The sequence below is a fragment of the Lissotriton vulgaris genome, unplaced genomic scaffold (genome assembly GCF_964263255.1).
Source record: "Lissotriton vulgaris unplaced genomic scaffold, aLisVul1.2 SCAFFOLD_1891, whole genome shotgun sequence".
Classification (NCBI taxonomy): Eukaryota; Metazoa; Chordata; class Amphibia; order Caudata; family Salamandridae; genus Lissotriton; species Lissotriton vulgaris.
The window spans coordinates 133,408-160,873 of NW_028244203.1; the positions used below are offsets into that span (position 1 = coordinate 133,408).

The following is a 27,466-nucleotide window of genomic DNA, read 5'->3' on the forward strand; positions in this document are numbered from 1 at the left end:
ATGGAGCCAATATATTGTGTAGTGGGCGTGAGCAGCCTGAAAATATAGCTCCATAACTGGGGCCTCAAAACCCCATTGAGGCATGGTTGCGTCATGGTCCGCCATCCCACTCTGGGTCGTTTCTCGCCCCATGCTAGTCTGATGAGTAATGATCGGAGGGTATCGAAGAAGGGGCGTCCCGGGTTAAAGGGTATATTATTGAATATACAATACAATAATTAGGTAATACTATAATTTAGGTATTAGGACCATTTTCATCAAGGCCAATCTGCCAGCCAATGAGAATGGCATTGCGATCCATCGAGACACCCAGTTAGTGATGGTTTCAAGTGCAGTGCCACAGTTAGCGTAAAGCATTTCTTATTTATTTCTTGTTATTTTCACGCCTAGATATGTTATTTCCATTTCGCACAATTTGAATGAGAACTGAACAGTACTGGGCGTGAGCTGGAAAATCTGGAATTTACTCCAGTTGATCCCTACCCCGGAGAGGAAACCAAATCTGATAAATGCTCTTAGGATCAGTTTGAAGCTAATCTGTGGGTCCCGTAAATAAAGGGTGACATCCTCCGCATATAATGATACTAGCAGCCCGTCCCGACCTTGTCCGGGAGCAACAGGCTTCCCAAATCCCCGCCCGCCCCGACATTGACCAGCAGCCCGGGCCCCCGCCCGGCCAGTCCCCGGCCTGCCCCCACCCCCTCCTGCCCCGACATGGGTCCCCTTACCTCAGCCGCCGCTCCTACCTCCTGTCCGCTGCTCGCACCGCCGCTGGCCTCTCCGCTGCTCCTCACATCACCGCTCCTCCCCACGCCATGTCCGCCGCTCCCTTACCTCAGGCGCTGCTCCTCCAGCCTGTCCGTTGCTCGCACCGTTACTGGCCTGTCCGCTGCTCTTCATGTCACCGCTCCTCCCCTGCGCCATGTCCACCACTCCTCGTCGCGCTCCTGGACACCGCTCCTCCCCGCGCTCCTGACGTGAGCACGCACGTCGCGGCCGGCGCTACTTCGGAGGGACTACTTTTTTTTTATTGTAAATTTTTTTAAATAACGTTCAAAAAAAAAATTTATATAGCCTATAAACAGCTACACACCCTGACGATTCCAACGGTGTATCGGGTGTGTGGATTGGCGCTGTGGTTCCCGAGTTTACCCACCTCAAAGGCTGAAAGTTCTTCCTTTATTATAGTAGTATGGATTAGTATCTGATGTGAGGGGTCTGGTACAGCATGCTCTCCATGATGTTGCCGTACCTTGGCTGCGATGGGTTCGATGGTGATAGCAAAAAGCAAAGGGGACAGAGTGTAGCCCTGGCGTGTGACTCGCATAATGGGGGTTGGATTGGAGTATAGACCGTTAATCTGTGTAATGGCCTTAGGCCAGACATACAGCAGCTTTATCCATGCCAGGAATGGCTTGGGAATGCCCATTTTACCCAATATTATGAACATGTAATCCCATTTCTCCTGCGCTGATCTCCGGGTCAATGTCGTGTAGTAATGCGAATGTTGTGGTCCCAGGGCCTTGACGGAATGCAGGCCCATATTGCGGCCCGGATTTTGTCCTCCGCTCTAGCGGCAGACAGAAACTCTCTGTGAGAGTTGTTGGTCCACCCAAGAGCAGTGTCCTTTAAGTAGGATGCTATGTCAGGAGGTACTTTTCTATGCGTGCAAGTTTTGCATAGTCGGCAGTCAAAATATTAAGGATCTCCTACGATTAGATATGCCTAGTACTTTCCTCGTCCATTATTTACAAAATCTGATTAGCGAATCTAGGGGGTCTGGTTTCCTCGGACAGAGTTCTGCCGGGCTGCCTGCCTTCTCTGAATGATCTGGCCACATGATATTTAGATTGGAATTTAGATTCACGTTCCGCCTTATTGGAATATTCAATTAGTAGATCTTTAAGCTGAACCCTTCTCTTTGGGCTAGGGGCAGAAGTTTGGAGCTCCTCTGTTTTTTTGATGTCTCTTTATAGTCTATTTAGTGTTACCCTGATGGAACGTAGGATCCCTCTGCTTTTGGCTATACATAGCCCCCAAATGGTGACTTGAAGCTTTCCCATACACATGCAAGTGTTGAGACACTGTTTTTATTGCGAGGGAAGAATTGAAGAATTTCCCGCTGTATTTCTTCACAGAAGGCTCTATCTAGCAAGGTTGTGGGCTGGAGTCGCCAGGAACGATATGGAGATTCATTGTCCGGCGGCTTTAGTCTCATGAGCAAGGGGGAATGGTCTAGGGAGGTTTGCGCCAAGTGCGTCACAGCCTGGATCCAAGTGTTAAGTCCCTTCGACAGTAACCATAGGTCTATTCAGGACCAGCTGGAGTGCACACTAGAATAGAAGGTGCCTTCCCCTCACGATGGATGGAGGGACCTCCAGGGGTCAAATAGCTGGTGATATGTCATGATGCCCGTGAGGTGTTTGGTTGATGTGAGGATGAGGTGCCATGTGAGCAATCGGAAAAAGAGTCTAGTGTTAAGTTGAAATCAGCTCCCCATATAATGAAAGTGGAACCTATTGCTAACATGCAACCCCATACCATGTCAAAGTAGCTGGCATCATCAATGTTGGGGATGTAGCAACTAACAAGGGTTACTGTTTGTCCCTCTAATCTGCCCCACATCACGATGAATCTGCCCTGTGTATCTTGTAGTGTCCCTAGAGGGCAGTATCATATGCTATCTTTGATGAGGATTGCTGTGCCTCTAGCATATGTCGAGTAGGAGGAGAAGCAGCTGTGTGCTGCTCATTTCTTTCCAAAGGTGGGTGCTGCTTTACGGTCCAAGGGTGTTTATTGCAACATAGCCACCTGCATTTGGTGTCTTTCTAAGTATCCTAGGATCTGCCTGTGTTTCCGAGGGCCTCAGAATCCTCAAATGTTCCATCTCAGGAAGTGTACACCTGGGTCTTGTCTGCTCTAGGCTCCGCTATATCTGTCTTGTCCTCTCTGGGACCGGAGGGGTCAATGTGTTCTGCCATGGTGAGTTTGTATGGATCGTTCTCTATGCTTTTGTAATTGTATGTGCTCAGTAATAATCTGTGCAGCACTGCTGTGTGTATCAAAAGTAAGACTGCCCCCCCACCCATACCTGCAGCCCAAACCTGTAGGTAAATAGTATTCCTCCCAAACCCCCATTATGTGTTCTGCCTGAAGTGTTGTGCAAGGATAGATGTTTGCAGGAGCGAGGATGCCCGGGAAGTCATTATTGCTTGGCGATTTCATTAGTCCCGGCAGTACCACCCATGCAGGCTCCATCAGGGTCCGTGTTTAGCCATTCCCCCAGGGCCGGCGCATATTTTCAAACCGATTAGCAATGAAACAAGGAATGCAAAGTCCTGCCAGTGATGCAGGTGACCAATTCCATACAATGACCTGGCCTTAGTCTTCTTCAGGAGCAGGTGGCGTCCGTCGGGAGCAAAGATCACCATCCCGAGTTATGGGTGACCGTCTCTTAACAGTTTTTAAGAAATCTTACACTTGTTGCAGGGTGTTAAAGATGTGTGTCATCCCATGGTAGGGGATTCACAGACTGGTGGGGTAGAGCATCAAGTACTTTATGTTGGTTTACTGGAGTTTCCGCTTGACTGGTAGGAACTTCCTGCACGCTACTTGTACTGTCGCGTCGTGCTGAAGTCTGGGTAGATCGAGTGCTTGTTCACTTCGTAAACCAGTTCTTGCTTTTCCCTTGCTAGTCTCAGCACCGTGTTGTGGTCTTTGTAATTGAGTAACCACACCAGTATGGGCCACAGAGGCGTGCCCCATGGAGGTCTGGCTGCAAGTGAGAGATGGGCTCTCTCCACCACTAGAACTCTGAAGATTGCTTCCGCGCCAAAGATCCCAAACAACAGTCATTCTACACAGTCCACCATGCAGCCAGTTGTGTTAGACTCCTGGATCACCACTATAAGCACGTTGTTCCTGAGTGAATGCCCCTCCAAGTCTTCAGTCTTTGCAGCAATAATTTTTAACAGTTTATCCATCTCTTGGAGATGTTCACAGCAGTCAGAGGAAGAGTCTTTGAGGGTGGATATCAGCTGTTCCGTTTTGGTAATGCGGCCATCATGCTTCTCCAACGTTTGTGTGATGTAGTCCATGTGCATATTCATGGTGTCCATTTTAGACTCGATAGAAGTGAGGCTTTGGCACATCATGAGGAGAAGTTCTTTTATATCTGCATCTTGTGGGGTAGTAGTGCTTTTCCAGGCCGGGAGTTGGAGTTTGGCCTGTTTGCCATCCGTTGGACCCATGATTTTCCCCTCTACGTGGTATGGGCGGGCACGGTATGCCTCTCAGGAAGATCAGGATGCAGCGGCTAGCTCTGCTTGTCCCTCAGGGTGTGCAGATCCCACTCAGGTCAACAGGTGCCAGTTTGTGCCTTCGGGCAGCTCTACAGGCCAGTTTGTGCCTTTATGCAGTTATTTATGTGAGCTCTGGCTCTGCCACAACCCAACTCTTCACCCTCCGCCTTGATTCTTGTGTTGCTGAAGAGGGCCCGGCCCACAAAAAGCAGCGTGTCTTGCTTGAGATTTTGCAGGTAATGTCCACTTCAGCCTGTCTTACCGAGTATTACAAGACAGCAAGGCTGCTCTGCGCCCCAGGATCAAGGCCTCACCATTCCATGCGCCACCTCCCGGTGCTGTACAGGTCGCATAGGTCTATCAGCATCCTTCTAGCAGCGCGTCTGAACAGGGTTCTCCACTTGCCCCCTTCAGGCCCCAGGTGAGTGTGCAAATCAGGATCAGGGAGCCTGCTGCATCAGCAATCTCGCAACTCATATTAAAGTGGCCCTTCACCTCAGCCGAGGCCCAAGGTAGCTCAGGGGAAGCAGCATGGGCTCAGCCTGGCTCAGCCTTAGCGTCGGAGCAAGCCTACCTCAGCTGGTCCCGATCTCACTCAGCGGGCGACCCTCTCCCCGTAGTGTAGCTCTGCATTGGGCGGCTACTGGTTCCTGGCGGTGGTACAGCCGGAGTCTCTCCGCAGCAATTCCATACAGCAGGGCAAGGCGATGCAGACCCGGTTAGGTCAATCACGTAGCCGCCATCATGAACAGCCGTAGGCTGCAAAACAGGGATGCTCTGCGAGTGATCACTTAGACTGTGTCAGCGAGTGGCACTCTTCTCATCAGCTCCCTGGTGAGCCACGTTGGGCATAACGTGTTTAAAGGCAGTTTTTGCCACTTTAGGAAGGAGGATTCTGGCGGTTTATGGTCCTGGGCTATCAGAGCCTCACTGCAGTGTGGTGATCTTGTTCGTTGGCTCTCAAGAGCCCCCTAAGTAATGCCAGTCCATGTAAAAAATGTGTGACATGCTGTGGCACATGGGAAGAAGGAAAAGTGTGGTGTAAAAATGATTGTGTGTAGTATACTTAATCATGGTTATATATGGTGCACTGGTCATAACTGAGGGAAAAGCATATGTTTTTACAAGAGTTCTAACCCCACCAGGAGAAATTTGTTTTTTTAATATTTCCCTTAATTTTTCTACTTTACCGAAATGAAAGATGTCCCTTTTTTAAATCCCCCAAAATAGGGTCTAGGGAGATTTGTGGCCTTTTTAGTCTAGCCAGTGCACGTCAGACATTTTTTACATGCTGTGGCATGTGGAAGAGGGGCAAGGTTTGCTATGAAAGAAATCCCTTAATTTGTGGAATGAGAGTTTGGGGATGGTTGTGTAAGAAAACTAAATGCATGGGCCAAGTGCCAGAATGGGAGGAGGGAAGGGCTCTTTGTTTATAAATAAGGAAAATCAAGTGTAGATTTGTGGCATGCTGTAAGAAAACCAGGATGGAAACAGAAAAGGGACATCACCCTTTTTCCAAGACACAAAAGCTTTGGGCTGAGAAAATCTATGCAGAACAGATGGTACAGGGGCAGTTCACAGGGTCTATGAGTGTTTTTTTTACAAGGGTTCAAACTCCAGCTGGGGAAAATCGATTTTTTTATTTGTTTACATTTTTTTTCTATTTTACCCAAATGAAAGATTCCCTTTTGTAAATCACCCCTAGCAGTGTCTGTGAGATCTGTGTCCTTTTTAGTCAAGCCAGTGCATGTCAGAGATTTGTGACATGCACTGGCACGTGGAAGGGGGGGCTAGGTTTGCCATGAAATAAATCCCTTAATTTGTGGAATACGACTTTGGGAATGGTTGTGTAAGAAAACTAAATGCATGGGCCAAGTGCCAGAATGGGAGGAAGGAAGGGCTCTTTGTTTATAAATAACGAAAATCAAGTGTAGATTTGAGGCATGCTGTAAGAAAACCAGCATGGAAACAGAAAAGGGACATCACCCTTTTTGTAGGACACAAAGGCTTTGGGCTGAGAAAAACTATGCAGAGCAGATGGTTCAGGGGCAGTTTACAGGGTCTAGGAGTGTTTTTTGACAAGGGTTCAAACCCCAGCTGGGGAAAATCGATTTTTAAATTCTTTTCAATTTTACCCAAATGAAAGATTACCTTTTGTAAATCATCCCTAGCAGTGTCTGTGAGATTTGTGTCCTTTTTAGTCAAGCCAGTGCATGTCAGAGATTTGTGACATGCACTGGCACATGGAAGGGGGGGCAGGTTTGCTATGAAATAAATCCCTTTATTTGTGGAATGAGACTTTGGGAATGGTTGTGTAAGAAAACTAAATGCATGGGCCAAGTGCCAGAATTGGAGGAAGGAAGGGCTCTTCGTTTATAAATAACGAAAATCAAGTGTAAATTTGTGGCATGCTGTAAGAAAACCAGCATGGAAACAAAAAAGGGACATCACCCTTTTTGAAAGACACAAAGGCTTTGGGCTGAGCTAACCTATGCAGAACGGATGCTACAGTGGCAGTTCACAGAGTCTATGAGTGTTTTTTGACAAGGGTTCAAACCCCAGCTGGGGAAAATCGATTTTTAAATTCTTTTCAATTTTTTTTTCTATTTTACCCAAATGAAAGACTATTTTTTGTAAATCACCCCTAGCAGTGTCTGTGAGATTTGTGTCCTTTTTAGTCAAGCCGGTGCATGCCAGAGATTTCTGACATGCACTGGCACGTGGAAGGGGGGGCAGGTTTGCTATGAAATAAATCCCTTAATTTGTGGAATGAGACTTTGGGAATGGTTGTGTAAGAAAACTAAATGCATGGGCCAAGTGCCAGAATGGGAGGAAGGAAGGGCTCTTTGTTTATAAATAACAAAAATCCAGTGTAGATTTGTGGCATGCTGTAAGAAAACCAGCATGGAAACAGAAAAGGGACATCACCTTTTTTGAAAGACACAAAGGCTTTGGGCTGAAAAAATCTATGCAGAACAGATGGTACAGGGGCAGTTCACAGGGTCTATGAGTGTTTTTTGACAAGGGTTCAAACCCCAGCTGGGGAAAATCGATTTTTAAATTCTTTTCAATTTTTTTTCTATTTTACCCAAATGAAAGACTATTTTTTGTAAATCACCCCTAGCAGTGTCTGTGAGATTTGTGTCCTTTTTAGTCAAGCCGGTGCATGCCAGAGATTTCTGACATGCACTGGCACGTGAAAGGGGAGGCAGGATTGCAATGAAATAAATCCCTTAATTTGTGGAATGAGACTTTGGGAATGGTTGTGTAAGAAAACTAAATGCATGGGCCAAGTGCCAGAATGGGAGGAAGGAAGGGCTCTTTGTTTATAAATAACAAAAATCAAGTGTAGATTTGTGGCATGCTGTAAGAAAACCAGCATGGAAACAGAAAAGGGACATCACCTTTTTTGAAAGACACAAAGGCTTTGGGCTGAAAAAATCTATGCAGAACAGATGGTACAGGGGCAGTTCACAGGGTCTATGAGTGTTTTTTGACAAGGGTTCAAACCCCAGCTGGGGTAAATCAATTTTTAAATTTTTTTCAATTTTTTTTTTCTATTTTACCCAAATGAAAGATTCCCTTTTGTAAATCACCCCTAGGAGTGTCTGTGAGATTTGTGTCCTTTTTAGTCAAGCCAGTGCATGTCAGAGATTTGTGACATGCACTGGCACGTGGAAGGGGGGGCAGGTCTGCTATGAAATAAATCCCTTTATTTGTGGAATGAGACTTTGGGAATGGTTGTGTAAGAAAACTAAATGCATGGGCCAAGTGCCAGAATTGGAGGAAGGAAGGGCTCTTCGTTTATAAATAACGAAAATCAAGTGTAAATTTGTGGCATGCTGTAAGAAAACCAGCATGGAAACAAAAAAGGGACATCACCCTTTTTGAAAGACACAAAGGCTTTGGGCTGAGCAAACCTATGCAGAACGGATGCTACAGTGGCAGTTCACAGAGTCTATGAGTGTTTTTTGACAAGGGTTAAAACCCCAGCTGGGGAAAATCGATTTTTAAATTCTTTTCAATTTTTTTTTTCTATTTTACCCAAATGAAAGACTATTTTTTGTAAATCACCCCTAGCAGTGTCTGTGAGATTTGTGTCCTTTTTAGTCAAGCCGGTGCATGCCAGAGATTTGTGACATGCACTGGCACGTGACAGGGGAGGCAGGATTGCAATGAAATAAATCCCTTAATTTGTGGAATGAGACTTTGGGAATGGTTGTGTAAGAAAACTAAATGCATGGGCCAAGTGCCAGAATGGGAGGAAGGAAGGGCTCTTTGTTTATAAATAACAACAATCAAGTGTAGATTTGTGGCATGCTGTAAGAAAACCAGCATGGAAACAGAAAAGGGACATCACCTTTTTTGAAAGACACAAAGGCTTTGGGCTGAAAAAATCTATGCAGACCAGATGGTACAGGGGCAGTTCACAGAGTCTATGAGAGTTCTTTGAGAAGGGTTCAAACCCCAGCTGAGGAAAATCGATTTTTAAATTATGTTTATTTTAATTTAATCCAGATGGAATATATATATTAAAATTATTCCACTAGCACTTAAGGGTGTTTATAACACAATTATACCTCAAACAACATAGACACAAAATGTGGCATACTATGGCATATGTCATGGCATATGCCACATGCCAGACTTGGGCTCCAACCCCTTCTCTCTATTGCTGAGTTCCCAGGAGGGTGGCAAAAACCAAAAGGCAAAGGAACGCTATGTATATATACAGCTAGATGTCGGGTGACATTTGAACTGATATATGGGGGTGCTAGAGCGCGCAGTTTTCCCCAGGTCACCCGGGATACCAATTCTCTAACACGCACTGGGCCCTCGGCGTGAAGAACACATTAATTTCGTTTGGGTGAAACTGGGGGAGGATTTCTCCTCCTGCACGCTGCTAGGAGTAATCAAGTTTGGATTTACCTCTGCTTACCATGCACCCGACTTACCACAGGCGCAATTCCTTGACGGACCTGGAGCTGTTAAGAAAAAGTAGACAGGCCTAACATCCAATACACCTTAAAATCCTTAAAATACTTTCCACAGTTTTGTAAAATGACCACAGACACCTGATTAAGTTCGAGTTTTTATATAAGATTTCAAAGTGAAGAAGCAAAAATAATAAGCGATACACAGAGTAATATATCAAACATCAAAATCAGTACCAAAAGGTAACTTTGCACAAAAAATATGACCATTTAGAATATATGGGAAACTACAGGGAGAAGTTTTAGCACGTACTATTCACTGCAACGTTATACTAGAACATAGGAATGGGATGGGACTTAGAACATGTACTTAACCTAAGTGTTCAGAATATTCTTGCTAAGCTCACTGCAAACCACTAAAGGAAAGGGAAAAACGGGAACATGCTATGGTTTATAAAATCGATGAATTTCTAAAGGGGAGGGGGAGAGAAGGAACCAACTAAAAATCAGGCACATATAAGTTCAATGGCAATAAGGCAATAACACAGGTAAAAATGCTCTAACAGATCAGGCAAGAGAGAGAAAGAGAGAGAGAGAGAAAAAGAGATACGCAAACCCACAATCTATATTTACCTAATTCAGATTGAAGACCAACCCTGGCCACGGGTCAGTTGGGAAGATGGGGACAGGGACCCTCAGAAAAGGAATGCCAGACTGTGAGCAGGTACAGCTCACGGAGAATAAGGACAGGATACCCCTCAGGTTCGGATCAAGGACTGGGCCTCCCAGGGTACGACCAACACCCACAGCTTCGGACAGCAACGCCTGCGTTACCCCCTCCTGCAAGTAATCCGCCAGAAACCCCGATTGGATTTTCGAATTCCCCAGCAAAGTGCTTTGCCAGCACTTAGAATTTTCCACCCCTTGGGAGTTTGTGGAAAGTATGGACAAAGTGCTCAGCAGCACTTTTCAGGCTTGAACACCTATTGAGATCGTAGGGTCAGTGACAGGTCTGCTACTCGGACAAGTCGGACAATTTTCCTAAGCTAAACTAGGGTAGTTATACAGTTTGGGGACCCTTAGACCACCCATTAATGTTGCAAGTGACAGTTTCCCACATTGTGATTGGTCAGGAGAGGTGGTGCGGTCTTTACCACCTCCTAGAATTCAGTTTCACATGATTAAATATGCAATTGTGAATACCCGCCCCTCAGGTTCACGTTCCCATGCATAGAATACAGCAGTACAGGACAGTTTTCAATAGGTAGCAACAGTATTGCTTCTTTCAAGGTGAGACTCCGTATTCCCAGCGATGTTCCCAGGCGCATTGTGCTTCAGGAGCCAGCTGGCTAGGTTTAGCTTCTGCGCAGTTGGAACTTTCTCTGGTCAGGTGACGATGCCCAGCAGAGCTTCAAGTATGGCTCCGCTCATGAGTACCCAGCCCACAAAGACGCGGTACATGAAAAGTAAGCGAAAACAAATTAGAATCATACATAAAAATGATCGCACTGTACACCATGATAAGAGATAACCAACCCTTACTTTTATAATAACTATAGCATTAGGGATTAATGCGAAAGAATAGATAGGCTAAAAGCTGCTGCAGTAAGCAGAGAGCGTGGTGAGAGACAAGCGGCCATATTTAGCATTAATGCGCATGAGCACAGAATCCCTCCAGAATGCGAGTGCGTCACATCACATGGGTATGACCGACGCATGCGCAGACTGAATTTGCGGCAAAGCAGCCATTTTCAGTGCAAGCTTCGTTAGTACGTGAAAAGACAAACAAGCAAGCATCCTAGGGACACCCGCGTGTAGGGGAAACCACTTCACAAATGACGAACAATGGTGTTAATATTATTATGCAATTATAGACAAGGGTTTTGCATACGAGCAAGGCGCTATGCGTGCGAATCCTTGCTCCATCAATCCCCTCTTTGATGATATTTATTATCATCACTACATGAAGGAAACAGATGCCAACTTTTCTCATTCATTCATATCGTCCATTTCTATTTCAATAAACTTATTGTTTAGTTTTCTTTCAGCTTCCCTATGAGAGTGGTGATTTTTCGCCTTTTTATAAATTGCACTCTTCAGCTCTTCTAATTCTAACTCATCAATGTTTCTTTTCACCCCCCTCGGATTTACTGTGTATTTCTTTTTACACTTCTGACATTTGCAGCAGATAAAAATGATCAATACAATCACACCTATTATGACTATTGGCATCAGTATTTTCCACAAAATATTTCTACCTAGATTAGTAAACCAACTACCTATAGAGGAGAGACCTCCAGTCAGTCTCGTCCAGGCACTGTCAACCTCTAATGGTTTGAGTTCCTTTTCCAAATTAGTTATGTTCTTCACATATTGTTTTAATTCGATACTCTTATCAGGAATGTAGGTGCAACAATGTTGCGCTCTCAGCATTCTACAGACTCCGCCCTCTTTTGCTAATAGGGTGTCAAGGGCAAGACGGTTTTGTAAAACCATTGATCTGATCGCAACCATTTCAGTATTGACCAGCAGGAAACCAGCAGCAGTGTCCGTTGATAACCGGTCCACTACTGTAGACAATTTGCAGATTCTATGGGTGTTCAGAACTACCCCCATTCCAGGTATCAGTGCACTAAAAATATCACCTACAATTTCGCCTACACTTTCGCGTCTATTACGCACTAAGCCATTAGTTTCATCATCGCTTCCAGCTGCATTGCTCACATGGTATATTTTCGGGAAAACAATGCCAAAGTAGCAGCTTCCATACCAGTGATCCGGCAATTTGAAATAAGCCTTGTTCCCACATATATAATATATTCCGGGAAACACAGGTTCTGACCCATTTTTAAAACCCCAACCTCCGATTACCTTATAATTATGTTCACACTCGCTGGAACCGATGAATACATTGTTATAGTACTCTGTCTTTTCCCTATGGATACAAAGTTTCCCTTTCCCTTCAAAATCCAGCAACAAGGCAGGACTGGCTTCGCCTTCTGAGGTGTTATCCATGTGCTCAGCCCACCTAGGAACTCTTTCCTTCTCGTCATTTGCCTTCTTCTGAAACTTTTCTCTCCTTCTATCTGCCATCTTTATAAACATCTTTTCCTGCTCTTGCAGAGAACAGGTCAGATTGTCTTCTCTTGCTTGATCTAAGTCTATGTTACCTATAGTCAGGAAATATTCTCCCATATAGCGGGTCACGTCACTTGTAGTATGTACACGGTTCAAATGTCTTCTAATGGGAAGTTCAGAAAATACTACGTCCTCATTTGAATAATAGTACTGCAAGGAGCTTCTATAGAACAAGCTAGCTAATATACTACAGGATATTCCATAGGTCAAAGGTAGATGGTGGTATGTCACGCCTTCAGCCACTGAAGTTGGCAGCTTCATGCAGACATAACAGTCCTCTATTTCCATAGCTTCTACATAATGCACTAACAAGTTAGCAAAAACATTTAAGTGCGTCCTGTTCTTCATTTTGTGAAAGTGTAGTCCATCCTCATCTGGTGCTTCTAAATCAGGTCGTGTGTGTGTCAGTCCTACTCTTTTGTCGCGTCTTTCTAGTCTTCGTGGTGTTTCTGCAGTCGTTACAACTCCTACATCTACTACTTCGGGTTCAGTAGGGGACAAGTTAGGATTCTTACTTATCATAAAAGGTAGAAAAACTGTTAGTCCTATCCACATTACTATTAGCATAGCTACACTACACAAGCATATCTTACAACAGGTTTTGAGACACCCACAGCGGGATCTCCCAGAGACACTCGGATCAGACATTTTAGCTTACAGGTGGCTTTTGCTACCCCTCTTCGTTTCTTTGCACCAAAGGCTCACTTCAGGGCTCACTTAAGGAGGGTCTTCGTCCGAACTCCGATCAGCAATGGACTCGTTGTCACTGTTGCCACTGTGGTGAGGCTCGTCAATTTCTTCCAACACAAAGTACGTCCACTCAGGGCTCCGATACAGTCGGTTCTGTTTCTTTATTCTGTCGCTCTTTCTCAGCGATTTGCCTTGGGCTGCATTCCTTTCACTTAAAGCCCTTTTTCGGTCTTTATCGTTTTCTTCGACTGTCTTTAGTCTGAGCCTTAGTCTTTTGACGTACCGAGGTGTACTTCTTCCTCCGTGCCTCCCAGTGGTTGAGGAGACTTCTCCCTCTTCGTGCACTCTTTTCACCTTTTGTTGTGGCACTTCTGATTCCCTGCCTGTCTGACTAGTTCCAGGTCTTTCGTCTATCTCTTCTGCCTGGTCGCTAATCTGTCCCTGCTCAGATTCAAATCGCACTTTCTTTTTACTTTTTGTTACTGTTGTTTCCGTTGTCTGAGCACTTTGATCTAGTTCTATCTGTTCCTGTTCATGCTCTTCGATCTCTTCGTTTTCTTCTGCATGAACGTCAGCCCTAATTTCTAACTGTCCCTTTCTCGGCTCCGGAGTTCCAGGAGGAGTCTCGAGATCTTGATCTGACCCTACTTGGCCTATGTCCTGATCAGGTGTGTTGTGGCTTTCGTTGACCTGACCTGCTCCTTCTAATTCTGACTCACCTGGACTATCCCACTCACTGTCTAAGTAGGAATATTTCCTTGTTCGTATTGGATCATGAACTGGTTCGTCGGCGGGATACCATTCAACGTCTCGACTTGTGCTCGGCAGTTCGATGTCAGCTAGCTCCGGACTCTCTTCCTCGGAGGTCTCTTCAGCTGTGCTGCCTTCAGCTCCAGTCGCGTTTTCTCCAGATACCCGCTTTGTGTGGCTGGCGTGGATCCACTTCGGTACACCAGCGCACTTCACAGCAGTGGTAGTGACGAGGATCACTTGTCGTCGCTTTCCCCACCTTGGCTTCAAGCAGCTGCTCCGGGTGTGTTTCTTTAACACCACCCAGTCTCCTGGCTGCAGGTTGTGTGCTGGAGTCTTTGGCCACTCGTCTTCAGTCTCTCCAATCTGCTGAGAGAGAGAACGCACTTGGTCACCCAGCTGCTTGCAGTATTCTAGCACCATATCATCAGAAATGCTTAGCAGTTTGTTTCCGGGTACCCATGCCTGGCGCATCACTCTTCCCATCAACACTTCATGGGGACTCAGGCCAGTCTTTCGATTCGGGATACTTCTCAGACTCATCAGCACCAGGGGTAAAGCTTCTATCCAGTTCATTTTTGTGGAATCACACATTTTCCCCAGTCTGGACTTCAGAGTGCCATTTATTTGTTCCACTACCCCAGAAGCCTCTGGGTGGTAGGCACAGTGCAGTCTTTGCTTCATTTTGAATGCTCTACAGAGTTCCAATAGGACATCGTTGGCAAAATGCCCACCTTGGTCCGTTTCGATCGTCTCTGGGATCCCATACCTAGGTATCAACTCCCTGAGCAATAGTTTGGCTGTGGTTATAGCGTCATTTTTCTTAGCTGGATATGCTTCCACCCACCTAGAGAATAGACAAACTATGACTAAAACATATCTATATCCGTTGCATCTGGGCATGGTTATGAAGTCTGCCTGTATTCTCACGAAGGGACCTACTGCCTTTCCAATATTACTCTGTTTCACTACAGTCTTCTTTCCTGCATTGAATTGCTGACACACTAGGCACCTCTGGCAAAGCCTGTCCGCCTGGTCCCTGAACCTTGGATTGCAGAACACTTGTTCAAACACCCGACACATCGCATCTCTTCCCATATGTGTTGGCTCATGTATCATTCTGACCATGGGGTCGATCAAGCTATCAGGCAGCACAGGCACCCCAGCCGGGTTTACCACCACACCATCTTCTCGCAACTCGCACTCTTTTGCGGCCCACCTGCCTTTTTCTTGCCTGTCTGTGGCTTGTTGTATCTCTCTTAATTCTTCCCACGTTGACACATTATCAAACAACATAAGTTGGCAGCTGGTTCCATCCCACCGGGCAATTTGTAGGGACATCTGGTGTCGGGCACAAAACTGTGCAATTTGGTCAGCGTACCTATTACCGGCAGTCACATCATCATTTCCAGATCTGTGAGCCGCACACTTGACCACAGCCAATTCTTTGGGTAATTGGATGGCTTCCAGTAAGTTGTGCACTACTTTCCCATTTCGGATAGGTGTGCCAGAGGAAGTCATGAATTCTCTTTGCAACCACAATTGGCCGAAGTCATGAACAACCCCGAAACAGTACTGACTGTCTGTGTAAACAGTAATTCTTTTGCTTTTTCCCCTCTTGCATGCTCGGGTTAACGCTATAAGCTCCGCCACTTGTGCAGATTTCACCTCGCGCATGTAAGATGCCTCGACGACCCCTGTCAGAGTAACCACAGCATAGGCAGCACTCAGACTCCCACTCTCATGTCTCAAACACGAGCCATCCACAAACATTGTTTTATCCCCGTCCCGTAGTGCTATTTCACGAATGTCAGGACGGGGCTTGGTGCTATATTCAGTCAGATCGATGCAATTATGTTCCCCACCCTCATCCGATTCTGCATCCAGAGGGACAGGTAACAGTGTCGCAGGATTTAGGACATTGCACCGGGAGATAGTTACATTTTCAGCACCAATCAAAATTCTCTCATACTTAGTCAGCCGACTAGGTGTGAGGTACTGGGTCCTAGTTCTAGTCAGTAGGATGACAACAGAATGAGGAACATAGACAGTGACGGGATGTCCCATGACAATGCCCTCACTCTGTTCCAGGCTGACGCAAGTAGCAGCAACGGCTTTTAAGCAGCCAGGCAATCCAGCGGCCACTGGATCTAGGGTGGCTGAAAAGTAGGCTACTGGTCTCCTGACTGATCCGTGCTCCTGAGTCAGGACTGAAAGAGCACAATTCTCTCTTGTGTCACAGAACAGTTCAAAGGGTTTATTGTACTCAGGCATACCCAATGCAGGTGCGGTACACAGACAGTTTCTCAGAGTTACCCAAGCATTCATGCTCTCACTGTCCCAGTGGACGGGATCTTCCACTCCTTTCTTTGTCATATTTATCAGGGGTCGGGCTAGAGCCGCAAATCCTGCAATCCATTGCCTGCAGTAACCCACAACTCCCAAGAACATTCTCACCTCTTTCTGGGTCGTGGGCAGTTCCATTGCTCTAATTATCTTGATCCTTTCGGCAGTGACCTTCCTGATTCCCTTTTCTATCTGGTGCCCCAGATATTTTACTGAGTTTTTACAGAATTGTAATTTGTCAGGCGACACTTTATGTCCTCCTTTTCCTAGGTGATTCAACAAGGCAATTGTGTCAGTGACACAGTCGGACTGGGTTTTAGATGCCACTAACAGGTCATCTATGTACTGCACCAAGACAGACTCTCTCGGCAGCACTAGGGATTCAAGGCACTTTTTCAGTATCTGGTTGAAAATCGATGGACTTTCAGTGTACCCTTGAGGGACACGATTCCAGACATAGATACGACTGTCGAATTCAAAACTGAAAAGGAACTTGCTTTCTGGATGCAATGGGATGGAAAAGAATGCGTGGCACAGGTCGATGACAGTGAACCATTCTGCGTTCCAAGGAATCTGGTAGAGTATCACTGCAGGGTTGGGTACAATAGGACAGCAAGGCACAACAATTTGGTTTACCTTGCGCAAATCTTGCACCACCCGGTACTTCCCACTAGGCTTTTTGATCCCAATGATAGGCGAATTACAGGGGCTGCTCAGCACTTCCTCTATTATTTCTGCTTCTAGCAGCCTCGTGATTTCAGTCGCTACTCCTGCCTTCACTTCTGCACTCATTTTGTACTGCCTGGTTTTGGGGTATACAGCATTTGTTTTTATTGTTACTTTAACCGGGTCCACATTTGCCATCAGGCCTACATCTTTTCCTGTGAAATCCCACACTTCGGGTACTACCCTTAGCTGGAGTTCCTCAGGTAAGTCCTCAATTGTCAAAGGCTTAATGTCAGCATCTTGTCTGACTAACATCAGTTTGTACAGGCCATCTTCATCGGGGGTCTGAATTTCGACGCCATTTGGTGTGCAATAAATGGTACAACGCATCTTGCACAACAAATCACGTCCTAGTAGATTTACAGGACTGGAATCACAGACCACAAATCTGTGCATTTCCTTGAAATTTCCTATAGAAATCTCCATTGGTTCAGTTACAGGGGTACTTATTATCTGATTTGATACGCCCACTACTTGGATCGCTTCTCCCGAGAGGGGTAGGTTAGGAACATCCACTGTTCTTACAGTGGATCTGGTAGCACCAGTGTCCAACAGAAAGGTGACGTCTTTGCCTTCAACCTTTCCTTCAATGTATGGTCCAGTCTGGTCTACCGGTAAGGAGGCGCCAAGTACGCACTCCTCATCCTCCCCTCTCAGGCCCCGTCAATCTTGATCTTCACAAAGGAAGGTATCACTTAGCAGGTACTGTGGAATGACTGCATTTCTTTCACTCTCAACCTCCCATACTTCCGCCCTCTCATTCTGCTGACCCTGATTCTTAAAATTCTGTCTAGGAGCGCGAGGTACTGGAGGTAATTTTACCTGTTGCTGGGTTTTCCTTGTCCCCTCTTTCGGTACCTGTGGATTTAAACCATTTACAGGAGCATTACCGGCCTGTAGGTGTGGACACTCGTCTCTCCAATGCCCCATCTGGCCGCACCCATGGCACGGAAACTTTTTCATGGCCTCCTCACGACTCATTTTAGGTCTGGGCTTTCCTCCCCCCCCAGAATTGGTATTCGGAACATTATTATCAGAAGTCATTTTACTTAACTGTTTTTCTTGCTGTTCGGCTAATTTTACCTGTGCCCACATCACCTTTTCCTTGAGGGCTTTCTTTTTATTTTCAATTTCATCTTCGCAGTATTTTGCATATTTCAGGACATCATCTATGGGCTTTCCCTGCCAACTGATTTTGTTATCTCGAATCCATTGTGATATTTCAGGCCTTAATCCTAGCACAAATCTGTAACTGAAATGGGTCATGTCTTTCATGTCCACATTATCAATACCACTGTAAGTTTTGAATACCTGTAGTAACCTTTCGTAAAATGAATGAACTGTCTCATCACGTTCTTGGGTTGTTCTATCTATTCGGGTCCAATCTGTCTCTTTGGCTGGCACCTTTTTCTTAAGATACTGTATGACCTGGTCATATTTCCTCATAACATCCGCTGAAGGGGCTCCCGTCCTCTCATCTCTGGGATATTCATCATTAGGCCAATCAATCTCTATTTTACATTCCGTCCACAGATCTACAGGGACCACGATATCGAAAAACCCATCCAGGTCTTTCAGCAGGCATTTCTGAACTTTTATGAAACGCTCTACCTGTCGGTACCAGTCAACTGGTTTCTCGCGTAATTTCGGGAAGTCATTTGTAAACGACACAATGTCTTGCCTGGACCAAGGGACATGGACGTACTTCCCTCCCGGGACCTCTCTCATGGGACACAATTTTTCTGTTGGGGTTACTTCCTTTAATACGAATTCTGAAGTTACTGACCCAGCCCTGCTGCCTTCCTTCTTCTTTGCCCACCTTGTTCTCCACTTCCCCACTTCGCCCCATTTCTGCAGGAGTTTCAACAATTCCTTTACTTGGATCTGTTTCCCCATCACATTCAGGCTTTCTAAGTCCTTGTCTGAAAAGTCCACTCTGTAGGGTTTCTGAAGGATTTTGGAGCGACTAACATCAACTCCCATTTCTGTGGCAGCATCCATTATCTTTTCGTGGAGCACCCTAGCACTCCGGGTAAGATTTTTACTGATGAATAGTAACTCTGCTTCATTATACGAGCTCAGGCGCTCAACTCCCACGTTCCCAGCCATCATTTCTTCTATTTCTATTCTTAATTTATATATTTCCAATGTTTTAGGTTGAGAAGTGGTCTCTTTCTCTATCTCCTTTGTCCACCTGTCTAATTCTTCAGGGGAAACTAAAGAGGCGTTCCTGATTCCAGATGCACTTTCAATCGCCACTTCCTTTTGTCTAGGCTGACTTCTTGCCCCTACTATACTGGCCCTCGGCTCCCTTATGGGCAAATCCATTAAACTTCCAGATTCACACTCGCTTTCCTGATCCTCATCTATGAACACTTCTTTCCTCGGGGTCTGGAAGCTAGTAGTAGGCAGCATTGGGGTGATGACAGGAGGAAGGGGACTAATCAAGTCATTTTTATACATTGGGATAGCAGGACCAATAGTTACCGGAATGGTCAAGGCCTCAGGATGGGGATGCATCTGTGCAATGGTTCTGGCTAAGTCCTCTCGCTGTCTAGTCAGGACTTCTCTCTCCTTTTCCTGCAACCCCCTTTCAGCAGTATTGCCATGTAATACCTGGGGTACTAAGGATGGATAAATACTCGGGGCAGTCGGGGTAACCAATCGAGGGGGACTTTCCCCGAATGGTTGATAATTCGGGACTGTGGACTTAGGTCTGCAAAACTCATCCCTTCCACTATGCTTACTGCTCGTAGCTGTCCTGTCTGTATCACTTTCCTTCCCACTCCGGGGGTAATTGGTAACAGAACTTTGGGAATGCACCGAATCTGATTCCGCTACATAGGGAGGTGGATCCTTCATTAGCAAGTCTTCCAGGTGTTCATCTTCTACATCCCCCATAGGTGCTAGGTGATGGGTTTTTGCTTTACATTTTCCTCTTTTCTCCTCTAATACTCCCATCATGGGGAACAGCCCTTCAGTTAACATAGACTGCCTCCACTGTTTCATTTTCTGCTCTTTGGTTGGCGTTGGAAGTCTGGGATACCACCTACTCACTCCCTTATCCATTCGTGGTTTATCTCGCTCCGCAGCCTCAATCTCCCATTCCTCCAAAGCTTCGTACTGGGTCAACCTAGGTCTAGGGTGTAATTCATTCATGCGGGTCCTTAAGTTAAACAGGATCCGACCATTAAATGTACCTTCAACAGGGAATGCCAGGACTCCGTCATCTACAGTATACTTTGCCCAATTTTCTAGCCAGAGACAAGTGTGATACCCTTTATCAAACATCATAAAAGAGGCAGGGGTATTTGGCGGGGGAATGAGTACGCCTTCTCTCGTTCTAATGGGTTTGTCAGTTTTGAAAAAGTTCTTCACTTTATCCGAAAATGACAATTTTCTCTTTATTCCATACATCATGTGCGGTCTACCTCGTATAAGCTGATCCTTATGAAATCCTAGGTACTTTGGATTCGGTATGAAGTCTGGATACCACATACAACTCTCCAGACTCGCTTCTAACTCGGCTTGATTAATTTTGTTTACTTTCGTGCTTCCAATGCTAGCGCGACTTTTATTTCGCGCCACCCAATCAGGTCAGAGAATACAACTACGGTCAACCAATGGGTGCGCGGCCTTTTCGCAAGACAGAGTCTCCCGTTTCGGCACTCACCCCTCCTTCACAAATTCAGCTCCGCTACACGCCCGCTGTCCTGACCAATACCAGCGCGGCACGGAGTGACGTCAGAGCAGCTCTCCGACTGACTCCCGCCTTCACAAGGTAACGGAAACTTTTTACTCTCTCTAAAGTGCAAGTGCAGGTTTTAGTTAACAATACACAACGTTTGCCACTATGTCTGAGTGTTCTAAAGAGAGAAAAGACTTTTCTTTCGCTACTAGTAAACCACTTCTGTCTACTTTTCATTCACTCTGGATAGACTTCTTTGCCTGTCCCTACACACTAGTAACATAGAACCCGTTATTCTTCTGACTCATCCACCTTGATCGGGGATATGTACTGAGCCAGGATTTCACCAGCGAACTATTTTACTTACCAGACAAGCCTCGGAGACCCTATTACTCCTCCCGTATGCGACCCTTACTAGGTGATATCGCAATGAAAGTTTTATAATGGACTCGTAGCTATCATTCACTCCAGAAACAAAGGTCCTAATTAGTGCTTCCAGTTATCCTTAACCCTGCACTAATATCTCAAACCTAGTGACTTCAACAGCTAACCGGATTCTACTTACCGTTAGCTAAAATACTTCCCCGAGGATTCAGACTACACTGAACATTTACAAACAATTCTGGGTTAATTCAACATGCAGTATTTATAACAGCAATGCAAATTCATGAATATTTACGTATAAAAACACAAAAAATATTGTAAAATTACAGTAACAATCAGCATACGTTTTTGTATTCACGGTTTGTTTATGACTATCCTGCCTACCTAATCTAACTAGTCCAAACCATCCTCTGCTAGCCAGAAATTACTGCTAGAGCGCGCAGTTTTCCCCAGGTCACCCGGGATACCAATTCTCTAACACGCACTGGGCCCTCGGCGTGAAGAACACATTAATTTCGTTTGGGTGAAACTGGGGGAGGATTTCTCCTCCTGCACGCTGCTAGGAGTAATCAAGTTTGGATTTACCTCTGCTTACCATGCACCCGACTTACCACAGGCGCAATTCCTTGACGGACCTGGAGCTGTTAAGAAAAAGTAGACAGGCCTAACATCCAATACACCTTAAAATCCTTAAAATACTTTCCACAGTTTTGTAAAATGACCACAGACACCTGATTAAGTTCGAGTTTTTATATAAGATTTCAAAGTGAAGAAGCAAAAATAATAAGCGATACACAGAGTAATATATCAAACATCAAAATCAGTACCAAAAGGTAACTTTGCACAAAAAATATGACCATTTAGAATATATGGGAAACTACAGGGAGAAGTTTTAGCACGTACTATTCACTGCAACGTTATACTAGAACATAGGAATGGGATGGGACTTAGAACATGTACTTAACCTAAGTGTTCAGAATATTCTTGCTAAGCTCACTGCAAACCACTAAAGGAAAGGGAAAAACGGGAACATGCTATGGTTTATAAAATCGATGAATTTCTAAAGGGGAGGGGGAGAGAAGGAACCAACTAAAAATCAGGCACATATAAGTTCAATGGCAATAAGGCAATAACACAGGTAAAAATGCTCTAACAGATCAGGCAAGAGAGAGAAAGAGAGAGAGAGAGAAAAAGAGATACGCAAACCCACAATCTATATTTACCTAATTCAGATTGAAGACCAACCCTGGCCACGGGTCAGTTGGGAAGATGGGGACAGGGACCCTCAGAAAAGGAATGCCAGACTGTGAGCAGGTACAGCTCACGGAGAATAAGGACAGGATACCCCTCAGGTTCGGATCAAGGACTGGGCCTCCCAGGGTACGACCAACACCCACAGCTTCGGACAGCAACGCCTGCGTTACCCCCTCCTGCAAGTAATCCGCCAGAAACCCCGATTGGATTTTCGAATTCCCCAGCAAAGTGCTTTGCCAGCACTTAGAATTTTCCACCCCTTGGGAGTTTGTGGAAAGTATGGACAAAGTGCTCCGCAGCACTTTTCAGGCTTGAACACCTATTGAGATCGTAGGGTCAGTGACAGGTCTGCTACTCGGACAAGTCGGACAATTTTCCTAAGCTAAACTAGGGTAGTTATACAGTTTGGGGACCCTTAGACCACCCATTAATGTTGCAAGTGACAGTTTCCCACATTGTGATTGGTCAGGAGAGGTGGTGCGGTCTTTACCACCTCCTAGAATTCAGTTTCACATGATTAAATATGCAATTGTGAATACCCGCCCCTCAGGTTCACGTTCCCATGCATAGAATACAGCAGTACAGGACAGTTTTCAATAGGTAGCAACAGTATTGCTTCTTTCAAGGTGAGACTCCGTATTCCCAGCGATGTTCCCAGGCGCATTGTGCTTCAGGAGCCAGCTGGCTAGGTTTAGCTTCTGCGCAGTTGGAACTTTCTCTGGTCAGGTGACGATGCCCAGCAGAGCTTCAAGTATGGCTCCGCTCATGAGTACCCAGCCCACAAAGACGCGGTACATGAAAAGTAAGCGAAAACAAATTAGAATCATACATAAAAATGATCGCACTGTACACCATGATAAGAGATAACCAACCCTTACTTTTATAATAACTATAGCATTAGGGATTAATGCGAAAGAATAGATAGGCTAAAAGCTGCTGCAGTAAGCAGAGAGCGTGGTGAGAGACAAGCGGCCATATTTAGCATTAATGCGCATGAGCACAGAATCCCTCCAGAATGCGAGTGCGTCACATCACATGGGTATGACCGACGCATGCGCAGACTGAATTTGCGGCAAAGCAGCCATTTTCAGTGCAAGCTTCGTTAGTACGTGAAAAGACAAACAAGCAAGCATCCTAGGGACACCCGCGTGTAGGGGAAACCACTTCACAAATGACGAACAATGGTGTTAATATTATTATGCAATTATAGACAAGGGTTTTGCATACGAGCAAGGCGCTATGCGTGCGAATCCTTGCTCCATCAGGGGTATAGGTATTTTAACCAAATAACGTCTAGGTGAGCGATAAGACCAAATAAGTGAGACTTATTGTACATGCATATAGAAACGTGTGTTAAAAAAACTGCACCTTTAGTCTTATGGGGATCTAAATAAGACCAAATAACAATAGTCAAAAAACCTAGAATGACGGTATGGGTTTTCAGAAGTTTCAAACATGTGGCCCTTGTACTGTTCTATAGTGGTATAATCATGTTAAATAGCGCGTGTTCCTTCCAGGATTTTTAAGTTCTCTTGCGGAGTTATTAGCACATTCATCTAGAGGGGGCCTCTTGATCAAGTTGTTGTCTTTTGCCTCTATTTAGTAACAAGGTTTTAAGCTTTAATTAGCAGCTGGGAAAAGTAAGACATGGATATTTATTCTGTCTATTGACCTTTTTACCCACATATAGAGTGGGCCTCATTCCCTGAGCAGTTGCCAGAAGAGGTGAGGAATGCTCCCACGTAACGATGGGTGAGTTTACCATCTCTATTACCATGACTAAAGGCTAATTGCTGTTTACTTTATGAACTCTAGTTTTATTATGTAGGCTTTATTTGGCAGGAACTAGAGAACCTGATGTCTCTGATTTTCACTATTCAGTATTGTTATTATTTTTAGGAAAGGACTTAGGACTCCTGTGAGACTTGTCCAGCATAGCGATTTCACAGAGTATGGTAGGATGTATCACACCAACCATTTTTGATTTATTAGTTTTGATTTGACACAGTTTTGCCATGTTTGCAGTAGTGTATGTTCTGGTCCTGAAGAAAGCCAATAGGTTTAAAATCAAACAAAACGGCTGAAACATGTAGACCCGTTAAACCAACTATTGATAGTTATTCTGTCAAACTATCAACCCGCTGTTTTTAGATTTGACACTGTGATAGGGCATATTAAAGTATCCATAGTTATCATAGTAGTCAATTTTTATATTGCACCCTTATTCTGTTATGTTTTGAAGCACTGCAAATTTATTCAGCACCTCTGTACCAGTTACAACTAATCCCAGATGAAGAAGTTCTGCCATTTGGTGGGCTGATGGGATTCCTTCCTAATTAAGAACAGGTTGTGGTGACGACACAGACTCTGCTTTTGCCTCAAATTGCCTTTTCATTTTCGATAGACCAGTAGTTTCCTTGTGTGGTTACGTACATTTTTCTTTCCCCAGGGCTCTCCCTAAGAAAAGGCCAACTGTGAGTGCAGTCTGTGCTATCTGTGCCACCGCAGGGGGCAGACTGCAACTGCACTGGGACAGCACATATGTTATGCATAATGCAGGGCCGGCTCTAGGCTCATGGTGGCCCTGTGCAGGGAGTGTAGGTGGAGGCCCCGGAAGAGGGGGTCCGGACCCTCATGGACATCGATTCGCCAAAATGTTATGGGTGACAAAAGCGACATGTCACTCCCTTTCACACCCAGTGACATCACAGGCGTGTCTAACCTTGGACTTTCGACGGCCTCTTATTTACTGCTTGAGGTGTTATGGAAAGAGCAAGAAATGGAGACAACAGAAAAGTAAACAAAGCTCCATGGGCCCTCTTTAGTTTCTGTTCTTATCTCTCTCTCTTCATAAGCTGAATGTGTGTGGTGTGTGTGTGTGTGTGTGTGTGGTTGGGGGAGGGGTAAACGTAGGGGACGGGGGAAGGAGTTTGCTAAGGAGACCGGTCACCAAAGGGCAAGGTGGAGGTCAAAAGGCAACACACTGTAGCAGGTGCTTCCTCTGGGCACCCCCAAAATGTCATCCATGTCTATCTCTCGCTTCCACTCTTTCCCAATCTCTTTGTCAGGAAACCGACACTGCTCTCGAGAGTAAAGCCTCTTTTCAGACTCGTTAATCATAAATTGCCCTGACGTATGCAAGTGTACAGCCGACGCACCCTTCTCCTCTCTGCCTTGCACCCTTCTCCCCTCTGCCTTACAACCTTCTCCCCTCCGCCTTGCACCCTTCTCCTCTCTGCCTTGCATCCTACTCCCCTCTGCCTTTGCTCCTTCTCCTCTCTGCCTTGCACCCTTCTCCTCTCTGCCTTGCAACCTTCTACCCTCTGCCTTGCAACCTTCTCCCTCTCTGCTTTGCACCCTTCTCTACCGTGCACCCTTCTCCTCTCTGCCTTGCACCCTTCTCCCCTCTGCCTTGCACCCTTCTCCCCTCCGCCTTGCACCCTTCTCTACCTTGCACCTTTCTCCTCTCTGCCGTGCACCCTTCTCCTCTCTGCCTTGCGCCCTTCTCCTCTCTGCCTTCCACCCTTCTCCCCTCTGCCTTGCACCCTTCTCCTCTCTCCCTTGCACCCTTCTCCCCCTCCGCCTGGACTCCAAAACGTAAGCTGATCACTTTCTTCAAACAAAATAATTTTGACCTAATAGACAAGCTTTTTATTTTTAGTAAATGCATGGCAGGTGCTCTACTATCAGTTTGCAGTTTTCATCCAGTATCCATATGTACTCTGGCTATACAAGGAAAGTGCCACCATCCCAAGCCAAGGATACACACTAAATACTAAGAACTACCAACAATATATCGCCCAAACAAGGGTGGGCAGAGAGCACATCACCCTCACATGCATTCATGTTTTAATGAGGATGCTTTTCTCTCACAATAAAATTTATGTTTGTACAAATGCCATTTTGACACATCTATGTGCTGTACATAACGATTGTCACTGTAACTCAGCTTACCGAACTCAGAGGGAAGGTTGACTTGGTACACCGAGAGAATAACAAATGACGTGGAGGACTTAAACAGATGTCAGGGTGAGCGTGAAACAGACTACGATAAAGCAAGCAATTAAAATTGTATTTTGTTTAAAAGAACCATGACTTGTCGGAAAACACAATTTCTATTATGTATAAAAGTTCCTAAAAATGTCACAGTGATTACAAACTATATTACACAGGCACGTATGTTGGAGAAAGGACCTACAGGCTGTCTGAACAGAGATAATCTTCCCTTACTTGCAGGCCCGTTATCCCATTCAACCGAGACCTCAGTTTCACCTTTCAACAATAAAAAGAAACTTACTCACTGTCTCGTTCCTTGTCCCAAACTTGGTGGCTGAGGAAGTGCTTCTGCATCTGGAGCGTTCTTTCTAATGATTATAATTCACCATGGGCCAACCTGTGCACAATCACATATCAGAACACTGCGTCTTCGCCACATGCCAGCATGCCAGCTCTCCACATTTACCGAGGCCCACTCAAGAGGGGTGTACAAATCGCTTTCACTTTCGCATGTTAGACATGCGTAGTCGAGCCGGCTAAAATCATCCAGAAAAGGTGAGCATGCTTTTAAAATGCTGATGTGAAACACAGAGCCAGCTTCAACATTGTAATTGTGTCTTTAGATAACTTGTAGGGGGAGGCAGGGAAGCAGTTTTTTTAAGGGTGCCACAATCACATTAAGAGGTCCCCAGCCCATGTAGGCCCCCAAACCCTGACAACCCCCCTCCTCCCCCACCCCTCACCCCTCGCAGTCCTGACCTCCTCCCTTCTCAAAGGAATAGTGCCCTGATGAGAATGCACTATTTTAGGGCCCCCACCCCCGCCTCTTTCCGGGCCTGGCTCGTGGCTTTGACTGAAGAGAAACAATAGAAGTTGATACTTTGTTTCTCTTCAGTCAAAGGTCAGCAGCGCAAGGAGCTCCTAGGAGCAGGCTGCAGGCAGCAGCAGCTGCTTTAGAGAGAGAGAGACACAGCTCTCTACCGGAGGGCTCAGCTGAGGGGCCCCCTTCATCTACTGGAGACTGCCCCCCCCAAACAACAACACCTGCTGAGAGATGGAGAGAGAGACCGGGGAAGCTCAGATATCCTAAAAAATAATAGAAGCCGGGAGGCTGCCAAATCCTGCCAGGGGGCCGCCAGTGCCACGAACGGATCCTCGTCGTGGCGGCCCCTGGGGTTTGGCGGCCCTGTGCAGGTGCACAGTTTGCACATGCCTTGTGCCGGCCCTGCATAATGTAATTATCTATCCCAGCCTACACA

At 45.6% G+C, this 27,466-nt stretch overlaps 1 protein-coding gene across 1 annotated transcript in view; it reads left to right on the forward strand.

The window, feature by feature from the left end:
- The first annotated feature begins 4,285 nt into the window (after nucleotides 1–4,285).
- Nucleotides 4,286–27,466, forward strand: part of LOC147668127 (uncharacterized) — a 181,988-nt gene continuing 158,807 nt past the window's right edge. The window contains exon 1 of the mRNA XM_086948764.1: nucleotides 4,286–4,537. Coding sequence (XP_086804890.1) covers nucleotides 4,286–4,537 — 252 coding nt within the window. The remainder of the gene's footprint in view (nucleotides 4,538–27,466) is intronic.